Genomic DNA, 15648 nt, shown 5'->3' with positions numbered 1-15648 from the left:
GACACCTGGAGTCTGTGGGAATCACAAGAAATTTTGTAGCAGCTATAAGTAAATCCTATGTGACAGGTTTGACACTGGTCATAGCTTTGCAGTCTCTACTACTTCACCCATACAGCACATGAAGCATTGGGGACTCTCTCTTTGCTGAATTATCTCAACTAGAAAACAGAACCATTTTGTGGATTGGCAATTTTCTATTGAAGTATTTTTGTAGAGGAGATGGCTACACAGATAGGATGAGTACTTTCTAAGATGGCAGTCTCAGCTCCTAGAGGTTCACAATCATAAACATTAACCGTAATGTCACATCAGCAATATAGTTCTGAATGCCAGTTACACATTGCATAATGTGGCCAACCACAAAGAGAAAAAAGCTGAAGGGTAAAACTGGTCTCCTGAACAGTAGGGGGTGTAGAGTAAAGTAAATTTTCATGTAACTTACAGTACAGACTCTTTCCTATTTCCACACGTGGGGAGAGAGACACACACCAAAACAAGCTATGCTTCTTCTAATAAAACAACTCATGCACATTCAAGGGGAAAAAAAACAAAACAAAACAAAACCAGCTGGTTTTGCTTGGTAGTGTGAAAAGCTAGAATTTCAGCATTCAAACATATGCATAAGGATGCAACTGCAAAACAGGGCAAGTGCAACAGCAATCTGTATAACTTTAGCTGTTATGAAGTGTAATTAAGCAAGTACAGGCTCTTAATTAGGCTGCTGTTTCATTCCTTCCTACCAAACCATGACGCAAGTCACAAGGCAATGATAAACCAAACAGTTACTAGCCCTAAGTTTTCAATTCAATATCTCTTCAGTAATATTGTGTGGCCATAATAGTACTGAAATCAAAAGCAACAGTCCAAGCTGAGTATTCAAGATCTGTGTTTTACTAATTCTGTTGCACCTTTAGCATTGAAGAAATGTCAGTGATCTAAATCTTGCCTCTAAATTAAGCAAGTGTGTATCAAATACTTTCTGCAGATCCACGTAGTGTCGTTCTTCTGTAGTTTTCCAGTTTTGTAAAACAAAACAGAGATAAGAGACAGATTAATTAATGTGCTGCAAACCTTTAACCCTGGAAGGCTTACGATGTAAACACAGATTTTCCAATTACTTCTGAAATTCATACATCTCTTCATCATAAGAACGGTAAAACTTGAGTTGTTACAGAGGTCAGACTAGAGAAGTTTTGGGTTGCCTACAATATTCCACCATTTTATTTTTCATAAAGCATAAGCAGTGTTTTTGGTATTCTCCAGTTAAACACTACTTCCTATGTTTTATTTGAAATTTGGATTTATTTGAAACTACAGCCTCAAAAGTATAGTTTCTCTTCCTTCCAGTGTTCCAAATGTAAATAATCAATGCTGCCAACCCAAAGACCATGTGATAGTTTTACCTTTCCCTTAGGTATTATCTACCGCAGTGCTGTTTCAACTCCCTGTTCAACCCTGAAACACCAAAAGCTGAAGCAAAAAATCACATTTCAGAGACCATTCTCAGAGGACGACCTCTTCAACTTGATCATACATTCACTACATACACACCACATCTCTTTTGCTCTTTGACTTCATATGAAATAGTGAAAGAACCATTTATTTTACAAGGTCTAATTTAGATTGGTATGCAGAGGTTACATCTTGGAAGTACAAGGGTAAATTAAGATCTAATTAAAAACCAAAGAGCTTAAAAAACATTCTAAGCAGGCTCTCTACAATGTATTTATAGCCTGTATGTTCCAGGTACTTGTTAAACAAGCTTTTACTCTTCTACAAATATTTGTTTCTGATAATTAGGATACATATTCAAGATTTTTTCTTCTTTATAACTTTAATTTAAAGACACACGAGCTTTTCTTCACATTTGATAAGCACTAGGTGTGTCATAATGATTCTTCTATTAGCTCGACTGTTCTCATATTACCTCTAGCACTCATTTTCCTACTTTTAAAGAAAATTACTTTTTACTGTCCATTCCAATTTCTACTTTAAAATATGACAATTGTGATATATTATTTTTATTTTAGTTTTAACTTTGGTAAAATTTTGTAACTGAATTTTACTGACAAAGTGAAGTTTTCAAGATGCTTGGCAAAATTCGTACTCAAAAAGGACATATAGACTTGACATGTAGACAACCCATGCATCACCATCACATCATCACTTCAAAACTTCAGCATCAGGACTAGAACCAAAAAGTCACTATGCTATCCTTAATACATTTGTTATACTCAGAAATTTGCAACAATTTTAAACACCTATTCACATTTCAAACTCTTGAACTTGGGGATGGTTTGAAGGCCTGGAAATAGTAATAGGACTCCAGAGTACAATCTTCTTCCCTTTCATGTTTTTTTGGCTTTCTGTTGGATTTTTGTTGGTGTGCTTTTTTTGGTTTGCTTTCACTTCAGGAAACCTAGGCTACAGATTGCCAGCTTTTGCAAGGACATACCATGGAAAAATCTCACCATTTGCAGTTACAGCATACTACACCATGCTGTCCCTGAAGTCTTACACTGAAAGGAGACTGATCACCGTGTATTCATAAAATTCGCAAAAAAATACAGTAAACCAGTAACATGACTATAACCAAACAGATGGCTATGTTCTGTCTACCATTCAGAGATAGTAATAGACTCATGTACTACGAATGGAAAACTATGTAATGCATCTTCAGTAATTTTAACCTACCTTCAAATTTCACTATCAATTATGTCCTGAACTTAAGAGCAAACATGAAGTAATAGGTATTATTTTCCTATAACAAGTTTATTTTTAAAACTATATAAATTCACCAAGCTATGCTAGATATCACCCTTGACTAACACAAACCTTTGATTTTTTTAAAGTTATTCCCTTGCAGAATATGCAAAAACTGTACCTGTGTTGAACATTTCCAACATGAATAGCTTCTGGTGGAACTCTCCATGGACAGCTTACTCTTCCTCCGGGAAGACGTTTGAAATCAAACTGGCAGCAGATTTTTGGATCTGGACCACAAGTATGAGGAACATCATAGCTATAAAAAGGCATCATATGACAAAGGATATCTGTACTGGATCCCAAATCTGGAATTAAATACATAGAGCACACCTTTAAAATAAGCCCTTTCAGATTTGCCAAAACTAAATCAGTTCCATGTTCTTAATCTGAGAATTTTAAGAAAAACTTCAGATTAAGACAAATCCTTGCTTTGACTATCTATACCTGGAGTCTACCTTTGTATCCATCTTACATATAAAGAGGCTAAAAACAGAGATGCAACCAAAACTGGAATGTTCAGCACCATCTGAGTGGGAGATATAGGAACAAAATGTTACAGTTTTGTAACCCAGATAAATCTCTTGATTGCCAGAATTTTAGAGGTCAACAAAACACATACATCATACTTTTGAATGAACAAAACCAACTAACCAAACAAGAACAACAAAACAACCAAACCACCAAAAAACCCAAAAACAAACAAAGAAACCAACCAAACAAAATCACCAACAATCATGAACCTACCAGAACCACAAACCAAAAACCACCACCCTCATTAGTGCAACATTTGAATTGGTTGGCTTTAGCAATATCTTAATTTCTTGATCACATAGCATCAATATATTAACAGTATGTGCTTGTAGATAGATTATGTGTGCTTATATGTAAAATTAGAGTTCTATGCACTTCAGAGACCATCTTTGCAATCCTAACTTCTCCATGTAGTCAGTCCTTTCCCTAAAGTTTAACCCACTAGTAGCAAAGATCTACATATATTTTGTCAAGTCTCAACATAAGGTCTGTCAAAATTCAACTTTAAAGACAACCTGAAGTTCTCATAGAACTTAAGAGAATTTATCTGGTAAAACCACTAAATGCTGGTTACCTATTTCCAACACTAAAACTTAAAAGTAATTTCATGCTGAAAAAAAAAAAAGGAAGAATGCTGTAGATGTGCCACAGAATCTGGATTCTAAGTATGCCAACAATAAATACGAAAACACTTTACAAAACCTAACATCATAAGTCGTCACAGTTCCAATCTAGAACCTTTGTTTAAAAACTCCTATTTTACTTCTGCTTATTACTAAAAAGGTAATATTACATAATTATATGCCTTTACTTTTCAACTACAGGAGTTCTCTTTCTCGATGTATTATCCCAAATGAGCATGCAGTGACCTTTGCTATGTGATCTGTTTTGAAAAGCCTTCTTTTGAAGGCCAAACACTAGAGCAAATCATACACGTGATTTATGTATGCAACTGTTCGGGAAAGAGGCCTGTCAATTAAGTGTTCTGTACATTGAGTGTCATACATCAACATTCAAAGTAAAATCTCCAAAGTGTCAGTTTCTTACAAATTCTTTTACAGTGGTATGTTTTCCTCAAGTCAAGTTTACTTGTGCAGCATATTGCTTTCTCCAAATACCTTCCTTCCTACAACTTCTGATTAAAAACACAGAGGAAGTTCAAAATCACCACCACCTTTAAATAGTAAGTACTAAATATGTTTGTCTGACCCTTTATTGATAAAGTGGTGATATACTATCTTACTTCAAAAACCAGAAAGACCAAAACCTCAACCACACATACATTCATCATACAGCTTATTAGAATGCTGGTAAAATACAAAGCAAAACAAAATATTAATATAGAAAAGTGTATTCATTTACAGGCACATCAGTTTGCTAAGGTGTAAACACTACATTAGCTAAGAAAACTTTCATATGCTATATTGCATAAAAATATCAAAAAAGCATTTGTATTTATTCTAAGAATAAAGCTTTAGATAATAATTTCATTGCAAGTTAAAATGGTGAAATATTTTTAATCTATTTTTCTTACTAAAGATAACCTACAAATTTCAAGTCCACAGAATGCTACTGTAAATAATGACATTATCTTGTCACACCAGCTGAGCAAAACTGGTTGCTTGAAATTTTTTTCCTTAGTAAGAACATAAGACAGATTTCTCCACCTTCAGATAGTCACATTTTTTCTTTTCTCTGTCTGAGAGAAATGTTCATTCTCGTCCACTTTATTTCCACACAGTAGGAGTAGGAGGAAGAAAACAAAAGTGAGGAAAGGAAAAATAATATTCCACCCCATTTACTTTTTTTTTCTATATACTTGTAAGGAATATGGGAGAAGGGAAATAAGCAAAAGTAAAAGCAAAAATGAAAGAGGAGAAACTGGGAACAATGGCAATAATACAGTTTTTATATTTAACCCCTTTCCTAACACACAGACACTCACATTCGCTTTCTGCTACTTAAAAAAAAAAAATCCCAAACTTCACCTAGATTAAAATTATTTTTAACAGAACTACAAGTCTAAAATTTTCAAGCTTACAGTAAGTTTTCTAAATAACCTGTTCTGTAAAGATTTCCATAGCATTTATTCAAGTACTCTCCTTATTTTTAACTGTGTAAATTAACAAAACAAAAAAACACATACCCCAGCTCTGTCTCCAAAAGAATTCTAGGGTCTTTTGTGTTGCAAAATGTTTTTTAACTGAGTAATGAATTCTCTGTATAAGCATATTGGAAAATCCTGTGCGTTTCAGAAGGTAGGCCATTGTTGGTGAATGCCCAAAAGGATCAACTGCCCAGCCAGACTTTGGTTTTACTCCTGTTTACACATAAAACAGTAAAAAGGAAAGAAAGTTTTACTCTTCACTCAAAAAAAACTATGCTAATATAATTCAAATCAGAGCACTAAAGTTAAAATTTCCAAGAAGATAAATTAAAATACGGCTGAGTGTTAAGCCTCCTGCAGAACACATCCTGGAATTAACAAGCTAGAATTAAACAGATAATTCATTAAAAACAAAACAAAACGAATCAAATGTTTTAGAGGCAAGGCATTCTGTGTAACTGCATAAAAACCTGATATTAGTACTCTACATCATTACAATATTTCAATTGTGTCTCAAACATCTTTACATAGAATCATAATGAAATACACCTGCTTTTTCACTTTTAGTTGACAGATGTTACAGTTGGAAAGCTAAAAGAAAATGAATGGAGGGAGACTAATGTTGTAGGTTGTTAAATTTTAACTTTAATTTAAATAAGGCCTTCTGTCCCCCCATCTATTAAATATGTCAAGCTTTGTCTATGGAAATTTTAATCTAAGAAAAACACAGTAAAAGAGCTTTTCAAAATAATTTCAGTTAATTGGATCAAGTAATGTTAACTTATTATTAAAATCACTGTGAAAATATTTTCTATATAAAAAGGGTTATCTCTACTTATGGAACTTTATCTGTATTCATAGAAGTAAACAAATAAACGAACAATCCCAAAGCCACCAAAACAGTTTGGTCAATGCTACTGCAGTCAGTAATTCCTCAAAGTTGCAAAAAAGAATGAGTTGGCTTTTTTTTTTTTTTTTTAATATAGAAGATTCTAACATTACAATGGGTTTAGGTTTTATAACTAGTACTGCTACAAGAACTGCTACTAAATTTCATATTTATTTTTTGAAAGTCTTGCATATGAGACCCTAGTGAATATACAGCCTGGAGTACAAATTAAAACACAGGAACAGAATATCAATTTTAAGTAATTTTAAGGCCTTTGTCATGATTTTCAAAAGACAGAAATGACAGTCTGAAACTGTCTGTGATACCAGAGGCATGGGACCTACAATTGAGCATTATCTAGTGTTATATTCTATTATGTTAATATACTATGCACACCTTTCATTGATTGAGACAAAATATTATGGCATAAAATCATTTAAATACACTTCATCCAAGAACTTCTAACTGCAAACAGTAATTGCAAGTACTATACTCAGTCCTATAGCTTCCACTAAGTGGTCTGTTTTAATGCTTCTGGAAAGCAGAGTAAAGAGAGCCTTCTAAGCACCTCAGAAACACAAAAAAGCATTTTCTAGTTGACTTAACGTATTTTTAGATCAAGCTACATACCAAGGTTCTTTTCTAGCCATTGATGTCCTTCTATCAGTTGGTCAATTAAAGCAAAATAATGAGAAGAGGCTTCATCAGGCATGACCCATCCTCCTGTTACTATTTCAAATTGTCCATCTTTCATTAACCTGAAAAATACGTAAATTTTGTTAAAAATCTTACATATAAAAATGCACTCTTAAAAAAATCAATTTCCAAATATCCAATAGGTATTTACCAGGGAAAAGATGCCAAAATATAAATCGCTTGTGCTGCTTCCATCACTCGACTATATTTCTTTAACATGGAAATAATTAATAGATGAACAGTGAAATTTTTAATGTCTCTGTGTGACTAAAACTACTAGTTCTACTGCATGTGCCATAATATTTGACTTTTTTTTTTTTCATCAGGAAGAAGGCTATTTCCTGCATAGATTAGAAAAATAAAAGTGCATGTGCCACAGTACTGGAGGCCAATTGAGCAAGATGCATAGGCATTGCACATTTCAAGCACTATTAATACCTCCCCACCTTTGATCTACCATTCTTTTTATTGTTTTAGAGAGCTGATAGAGCTTCCAAGTTTATTCTATCTATAAAGTCTTCAGGCCATTTCACTCATTGAAATGCCTTCTTGAAACCGATCACAGGATGATCCAGTCTCTCTATTAAGATGTCAGTGATTCTAGCCTCAGGTGGTGCCTAAAGTTCAATAATGTAATTTCAGCACTTACATTGTACAATGCCATATAAACGTTAAATGAATTCAAGACCGAAATACAGTAAACTTACTAAAACTTAGTCACATTACAGATAATATCCATAAGAGTAATGAAAACCATACAGCAAAAATTATCTCCAGTGTAGCTTCTGTAAGTCTTACAGCAGTTTAACCAATACCTGTCTCCCCTCAGCAAAGGTCATAGTTCCCTTGTGACTTATCCATGTACTGTTTATTTCGCTCCAAGGGATCTTTTTAATCTCAAAAGCAACAGCTGTGCTGTAATACTCAGGCATTGTACATGAATTTTCAATTGGTAGCTTTCTGTGTCATTCCCCAAAATTTTGAGTACTACATAAACTTTGCAGCTGTGAGATTCTCGTAGCCTTTAAGATGCAACTCATGCATCCTGAAAAGGGTCACGAGGAGGGCATCACAGAGAAGAGCCAAAACCTGTTGGATTTTGTCTTAAAGCAAAGTTAAAAAACAAACAAACAAACAAACAAACAAAAACCAAACCCAAACAAACAACAACAAAAAAAACCCAAACCACACCTTTTCGAAAACTGCAAACTAGATCCTTACTTCAAGTTTATCCAAGCAGCACACTCTGTTGTCTTAATATCTAGGCAAACCTTTTATTTCTGTATTACATTTTGAGTTACAACTTTTAAAATAACTAAGACCAAGGGTGTAGAGTATGTACTACTTTACCATTTAAGCAGCTGCATATTTATAAAAACTACACATATATAAGAACAAAAAAAATCTCAATTCATAATTGTGTTGCAACTGAATAAAAATTACCCTATATAACTAGCTAATACAAAATATTGTTTTCATTTCATTGCCAAAACATCAATGTGACTTCAAATGAAGTTTATAATCACAACGCCATTACAATTTGAATGACATTTTCATGGTTGTACAATGAAACTTTCAGTCATTTTTTTCAGCAACTCAGTGATTTGAATTCTTGTCTCTAAACGTATTTTTATCTTGTAACTGGAAAGAAAAAAAAGCAGCCTCCAAAAAATCAGAACTCGAGTGGTCAATTATTCTAGCAATTCCACATCACAACAAGTGAAATCTCAAGTTTACAGTGTAGTCAGATACACAAAGTCTCAGACCATGCCATGTGGAAGATAAGAAATAGTTCAGTGTTCAAACCTTTTAACGGCATCCCTTTTTTGGCTATCTATTCCATCCCACCATTTTGAGAAGTAAGAAATCTCAGACCATATAAATTTCCTTCGGTTGTCTTCTTGCAATTTTATAACCATGTTATTTAAGATATGCTGTGTCTGATCTCTGAAATAATCATCAAAAGTCTTCAGCCAACCTAACAAAAAGAAAATAAGAAATTAAAGTTGCTTTCAACAGTCTTAAGAGACCTCCCTTCTTCCCACTCCATACAGAAACTTAAGTAAAGCATTTTCTTAAAATGCTGTGGACAGTTCAATGTGCTAAAATCTCCAGGAGTTTCTTTTCACACAGTTCAAATGTTTTATTTCCTAAATATATAAAAATATGGAATATATTTTTATGTTTAGAAAATACTTTCTAACTTGATAACAGAAAACACAGATTTAAAGAAAATGTGGATTTTTTTTTTTCTCATCTAAGCAAAAATTAACTAGTTGAAAATGAAGATGTACATATCGACAAGCTGGACTTCCTGATAACTTTTACTAGGTTTCCTCATCTCTCACATCAGGAGGACTGTAGCATCTACCAACAAATCATCATCCCAGCCCAAGCCCTAATCCCAACACACATAGCCCAACTCTCCCTAATCCTTCTCTCAATGTATTATCTCTTCTTTCAAGTCATCAAGCTCTTCATCACCCTACTTTATGTAAAACAATTGAACAAAAATCCTTACTAGCAGCATCTTACACCTTCAGATTGAGGAGAAAATTAAGAGCCACTAATGCAGGGGTGTCAAACGCATTTTCACTGGGGGCCACATCAGCCAGGCAGCTGCCTTCAAAGGGCAAATGTAGTTTTAGGACTGTGTAAATGTAGGAGTAGCTACATTTTCAAGTGATTTTCTTATTTGCATTCAAAAAGGGTCATAAAGCAGCAGAGACAACTTGCAACATCAACAATGCATTTGGCCCAGGAACTGCTAACGAATGTACAGTGCAGTGATGGTTCCAGAAGACATGAGCCTTGAAGATGAGGAGCGTAGTGGTCAGCCATCAGAAGTTGACAACAACCAGTTGAGAGCAATCACTGACGACTAACCTCTGACAACTACATGAGAAGTTGCTGAAGAATTTAACATTGACCCTTCTACAGTCCTTCCTTCAGTATTTGAAGCAAATTGGAAAGGTGAAAAAAGCTCGATAAGCGGGTGCCTTATGAGCTGATCGAAAATTTAAGAAATCATCATTTTGAAGTGTCATTTTCTCTTATTCTATGCAACAAAAGCAAACCATTTCTCAATCAGATTGTGATGTGCAACAGAAGGCAGACTCTATACAACAATCACCAAAGATCAGCTCAGTGGTGGGACCAAGAAGAACCTCCAAAGCTCTTCCCAAAACCAAACTTGCACCAAAAAAAGTCATGGTCACTGCTTGGTGGTCTGCTGCCAGTCTGATCCACTGCAGCTTTCTGAATCCCAGCAAAACCACTACATCTGAGAAGGATGCTCAGCAAAACAATGAGATACACCAAAAAACTGCAACATCTGCAGCCAGCACTGGTCAACAGAAATGGCCCAATTCTTCAAGGTAACACCCAACCAACATTTCAAAAGTTGCATGAATTGGGCTACCGAAGTTTTGCTTCATCCATCGTATTCACTTGACCTCTCACCAAGCGACTGCCACTTCTTCAAGCATCTCGACAACTTTTTGCAGGGAAAATGCTTCCACAACCAGCAGGATGCAGAAATTGCTTTCCAAGAGTTCATCGATTCCTGAAGCACAGACTTTTGTGCTGCAGGAATGAACAAATTCATTTATCATTGGCAAAAAATCTGTTGATTGTAATGGTTCTTATTTTGATTAATAACAATGTGTTTGAGCCTAGTTATAAAGATTTAAAATTCACGGTCCAAAACTACAATTACTTTTGCACCAACCTAACAAATGCAGAAAATTTCAGTAAAATTATAATTATAATTATTCAGTCTAATAAAAGAAAACTACTTTATTATAGAATAGTTTGAATATTTTTTCAGAAAGAATATACTATGCTTTATCTTAAGGATAAAAAATAAATTATGTTCTTCTTAAGCAGAAATGCAGAGCTAATGTAAATTGACAATATGTATTCTTCTCCAGTTCACATCCAATTGATAATTATATTTCAAATAAAGAATCTCGCCATTAGGAGTAACTACTGTAAACTGGAGCACTCTTACTTCCGTTACACTACTTTCTGGTTGCACTCTCACTTTGTAAAAGTCAAATTTAACAAAGTATTCAGAAACAAACAAAAACACCACATGTTTTCAAAAATCTACTCTCTTATTTTGCAAGTGAGGAAATAAAAATATAAAACTCCAGAGGAAAAGTTCTACCTCAATATATTAAAAAAAAAAAAAAAAATCAGATTCTGTACAGCTAGAACATTAGGGTCTAATCTATTTTAAAGCGGAAAGATACATTTTTGTCAAGATAGTTAATATGAGGGATTAAAATTTAAACTTAAAACTTTCTTTAGAGGCATGGAAACAGTTTAACACAAACAAGTTGAAAGTAAATTATTCTTACACAAAAGTTTCATTAAGACTGAAAACAGAAAAGCAATGAGTAAGCTGGATTTATTATCCTTTTGTGCTGTTTTCAACCAGCATTTGTTGTGATCTCTGCCTATTTCAAGTAAGTGCTTTCCTTTTAATGCACACTTTCAGCCAAATAATTGAGATCTCATAATCAATTAATCTTTTTCAATGCTCATATACTTTTCAACAAATCAAATAAATATTTTCCTGATATTTACATAAAAAGATCCACATGTAGCAGACTTTAAATTTACTGCTTTTTACCAGGAATTTCTTCTGCAAGAGACAATATCATGCTAACACACAACTAACAGAGGAAGGATGAACTACAGCCATCCTACATTTTTCCTATACGGAAATACATCATCACAATAAACTATTTTAGCATCTTTTCATATTGCAGCAATAAAAGCAAACTTACATTGAATTAGTCTTAAACATTCTTGAAAAACTTAGCAAACCAACCAAAATGAAGCAGCACAGAGCTAAATGAAAAAGCAGCTGGCAAAAGAACAAAATATGATGTAGAAAGAGCGGTGTTACAATTAGAGATTGTTTTAATATATTCAGTTTATTAAGCTCTACCAAAAGGGTGTTACATGGAAACACACTGAACTTCACACACTTCAGAAAGTCCTAGAAATATTTACAACATTCACAAAATTAGTTGCGAGCCAAGAGAAAGCCCTCTGAAATTTAATTAGCATGTGTCAGCCTTCTTGCAATTAAATATACTTTTTTTCTCAATAGAATATTTTCACTTGGAAGGTGCATACAACAATCAGCTAGTCCAACTGCCTGACCACTTCATGGCTAATCAAAGCTAAAGCATGTTATTAAGGGCACTGGCCAAGTATCTCTCAAACACTGTCAGGCTTGAGGCACCAACCACCTCTCTAGGAAGCCTCTTCCAGTATTGACTACCCTCTCAGTAAAGAAATGCTTTCTAATGTCCAGTCTAAACCGCTCTTGGCACAGCTTTGAGCCATTCCCAGATGTCCTATCCCTGGACCCCAGGGAGAAGAGATCAGCATCTCTCTCTCTCCACGTCCCCTTCTCAGGAAGCTGTAGAGAGCAATGAGGTCACCTCTCAGCCTCCTTTTCTCCAAACTATACAAGCCCAGAGTCCTCAGCTGCTCTACACAGGACATGTTATGTAAGGACCTTCACATCTTCCTTGTATCATGGGTCCCAGAACCACACACAGTGTTCAAGGTGAGGCTGCACCAAGGCCGAATCTAGGGGACAGTCCCCTCTTCTGAGCAGTGGCTGTGCTGTGTTTGATGCCCCCAGGATGGGGTTTGCCTCTGGGCTGCCAGGGCACACACTGCTGACTCACACTGAGCTGCTGTCAGCCAGCACCCCAGGGCCCGTTCTGTAAGGCTGCTCCCCAGACACTGCTCTCCCAGTTTACACCTGTGATTGGTGTCACTCCATCCCAGGTGCTGAGTCTTGCATTTGTTCTTTTTAAAATTTCATGCCATTTATAGCTCTTAACCCATGACTTACAGAGGCTGTCCAATTTTGCATAGAGGCATAAAGATTGAAAAAAAAAAAAAAAAATTATCAAAAGCTGAACAGAACAAGGAATAAGTAATTTACAGTTCCTAGCCCTAAGTCTGCTACTAAAGACTACCATGCTAAATGTAATATTTCACATCTCAGTCCTTCATGTCACATAAGAATCTAGTAAAACTTAAGATCATTCTTGTGCTTATCCACAAACTAAGAATTTACTCCCAAGCTGAAAGAAAAGATTTCCCAGTGTGTTTGGATCAGGAAAATTTTAACATATATACAGTTTACACAGGGGAAAAGTGCAATAGTTTAAAGCTGCAAATACCAAAACTAAGTAGGTCAATATCAGCAAAAAAACACTTATTGGTTCAAATCTACATAAGGATCTTTGACAATATAAAAATGTAAACAAGACAAAATGTAATACTGACTTTAATGGCACTATGCTAGCCTTGACTTTCTATGTATTCAGGACTTTGCCAGCTACTTCCATTTTCTGCCAATGCGTGTAATAGCAAGAGAGGGTACACACTGTTAAGCTGCTTCCTTTTGATTGCCTCACTCGTGTTTGTCCTCAAAAGCATGGAAACTTGATTCCTGCCCATCCTCCCACCCTTTCAGAGATTTATCATCATCATGCAGTTATCTGTTTTTTCACTTTTTTTTCCCCACTTTGTTAATGCAAATTTTTCTTGGGTCAACAGCAGACTCCAAGCATCACATCCAAATGTCAATGCAATCAATTACTATGTAAAAAATCCTGAAGCATTTAATTAACTGATTTGCCACTATTCCTGTGTACATTTTCCAGTCAAATTTCCTTCTAGAAGCTCTATCTGCTCCTTATGCTAGAAAAAGGTGTTCTTGTGTCTTACACAGTTGACACGTTTGTAGAGATACAGGCAAAGTTTCAGGAGAAAATCATAACAGAAGTTGACAGATCAGCAGCATTTTAAAAGTAACTGAAGTAAAAGCACTTCACAATTTGATAATCACAAAAAGCACCAATCAACTTTGAGAACACAAAATCATTATTACCAAGAGTGTTTGACTACTGCCTACATGTATCTGCATGCTGTTTTTTTTGCTAGTTTTGTTTCTTGGGGTTTTTTTGGGGGGGTTGTTGATTGGTTGGTTGTTTTTGACATCTGTATTTCTTTTGTCTTTTGGTTTAACTACTGAAATTAAACAAACAAGATTTTTCAATTGCTTACAACCATAAGTCATCCTCCAATGTTTAAGGCCGTTAAAAAATGTCTAGTTTCTCACAAAATCTGTTTTAATGAAGAGGCAGATCTAATGAATGTCTGGAATACTATCCCTTGTTAGATACAAACTGCCCTAAAAAAAGCATTAATCTCTGATTTACTTTACAGTACATAATAATTACTTTCACTGACTCTAAAACTCACACAACAATGCTGCTTCTTGCAACCTAAGAAACTTGAGTAATTTATTAATTTTTGGCAGAATTAAAAAAAAAAGACCACACAACATTGAATTTCAGCCAGCATTATAAGCTTTCAAAAAAATAAAAGCAATACCTTTGCAATAAAATTAGTGGAACTTCAGTTCTTGGATTTTTTAAATGTACACCTGATTTACTAAAAAAAACTTTTTTTTTTCTTTTTTTTTTTTTTTACAGTTATGCGTCATTCCCTAATTCCTGGAAAAAGACACAAATAACTGTTTTTACAGTTAAAGGAGTAAGAAAGAATCATAGGCTGAAGGAGGATGTCTTAGTTCTTAAATTACAGCCATGTTCCAAATAACATGTGGTGCTACAATGGTAAAACTTTTTCATTAAAAAAATATAAAAAATTTAAGGGACATGCAGCAGTAAGTTATTATCAGTACTTTGGAGAACTTAAGCATGTTGTATGTGTTTAGCTGATCATACACAGGCACACAATAATGACAGTAATGCAAATAGTAGAAATAAATATAAAGCTAAGTTTTCATTTGCATTTTAGTAAGTATGATTACACATGGAAAGAATTTAGCATTAGCTCCTTTGTACATCAAGCAATTAAAAACACCCCTTATTTTAACGTATAGATTTTACACATCAATTTTGTTTAGAAATCTTGCATCACCTTTTATAATATCAAAACTAAATAAATATACAAGTTAATATCTTACAGATGTTTCTGATATAAAATTTTAGAGCTAACTTCACCAAAATGAAGTATTTTTTCAATAAATATGAATGGCTTATTGGCCAAGAATGTGAAAGAAAACTTGAGAAACAGTAAGTCTCTAAGGCAAGGCTATCTCAGCATCAAAACTAAAAGCAGTCTAAGGCTGTTTTTCATTTTTCTATTTGTCATAGTATAAACCAGAATAAGACAGAAAGCCACAAGGAACATCCTCCCTGTGTTGAAGTTTTCATTCTGATTCAGAAGATAAATTGCTCCCCAAAAATATTCTCTGAAATAAAGTCATTTAGGTAGAAGCAGACACACCATTATTAAAAAGGTACAACAGTGTATTTACTTTTCCAATAACTTGTAAAAGATCTCTGCTCGATTGGCCACAAGAATTTCATATTTATCACATTTAATTTCACAAGCATAGATAAAACCTCAAATGACTGCACATTTTACCGAAAGCAAAATCTGTCATGAACCATGAGGTAATCCACAAATAATAATTAGACTTATATATTAGGTTTACACAATGCAAGGTCTGTTTCTGCTTTAATATATCAAATCTGCTGCCCTCGTAACTAAGATGGGAAGAAAATTTCTACTGATCAGGAATCCA

General features: G+C 34.5%; 1 protein-coding gene across 1 annotated transcript in view; it reads right to left on the bottom strand.

Moving 5' to 3' along the window:
• Window positions 1-15648, bottom strand: part of MAN2A1 (mannosidase alpha class 2A member 1) — a 112429-nt gene that overhangs the window by 71231 nt on the left and 25550 nt on the right. Inside the window, exons 4-7 of the mRNA XM_082075491.1 lie at window positions 8796-8967; window positions 6924-7051; window positions 5444-5617; window positions 2885-3071 (exon numbers count right to left, since the gene is read on the bottom strand). Coding sequence (XP_081931617.1) covers window positions 2885-3071; window positions 5444-5617; window positions 6924-7051; window positions 8796-8967 — 661 coding nt within the window. The remainder of the gene's footprint in view (window positions 1-2884; window positions 3072-5443; window positions 5618-6923; window positions 7052-8795; window positions 8968-15648) is intronic.

This window comes from Streptopelia decaocto, assembly GCF_964273445.1.
Source record: "Streptopelia decaocto genome assembly, chromosome: Z".
NCBI classification, from domain to species: Eukaryota; Metazoa; Chordata; class Aves; order Columbiformes; family Columbidae; genus Streptopelia; species Streptopelia decaocto.
This window is presented reverse-complemented; position numbering and strand designations above follow the sequence as displayed.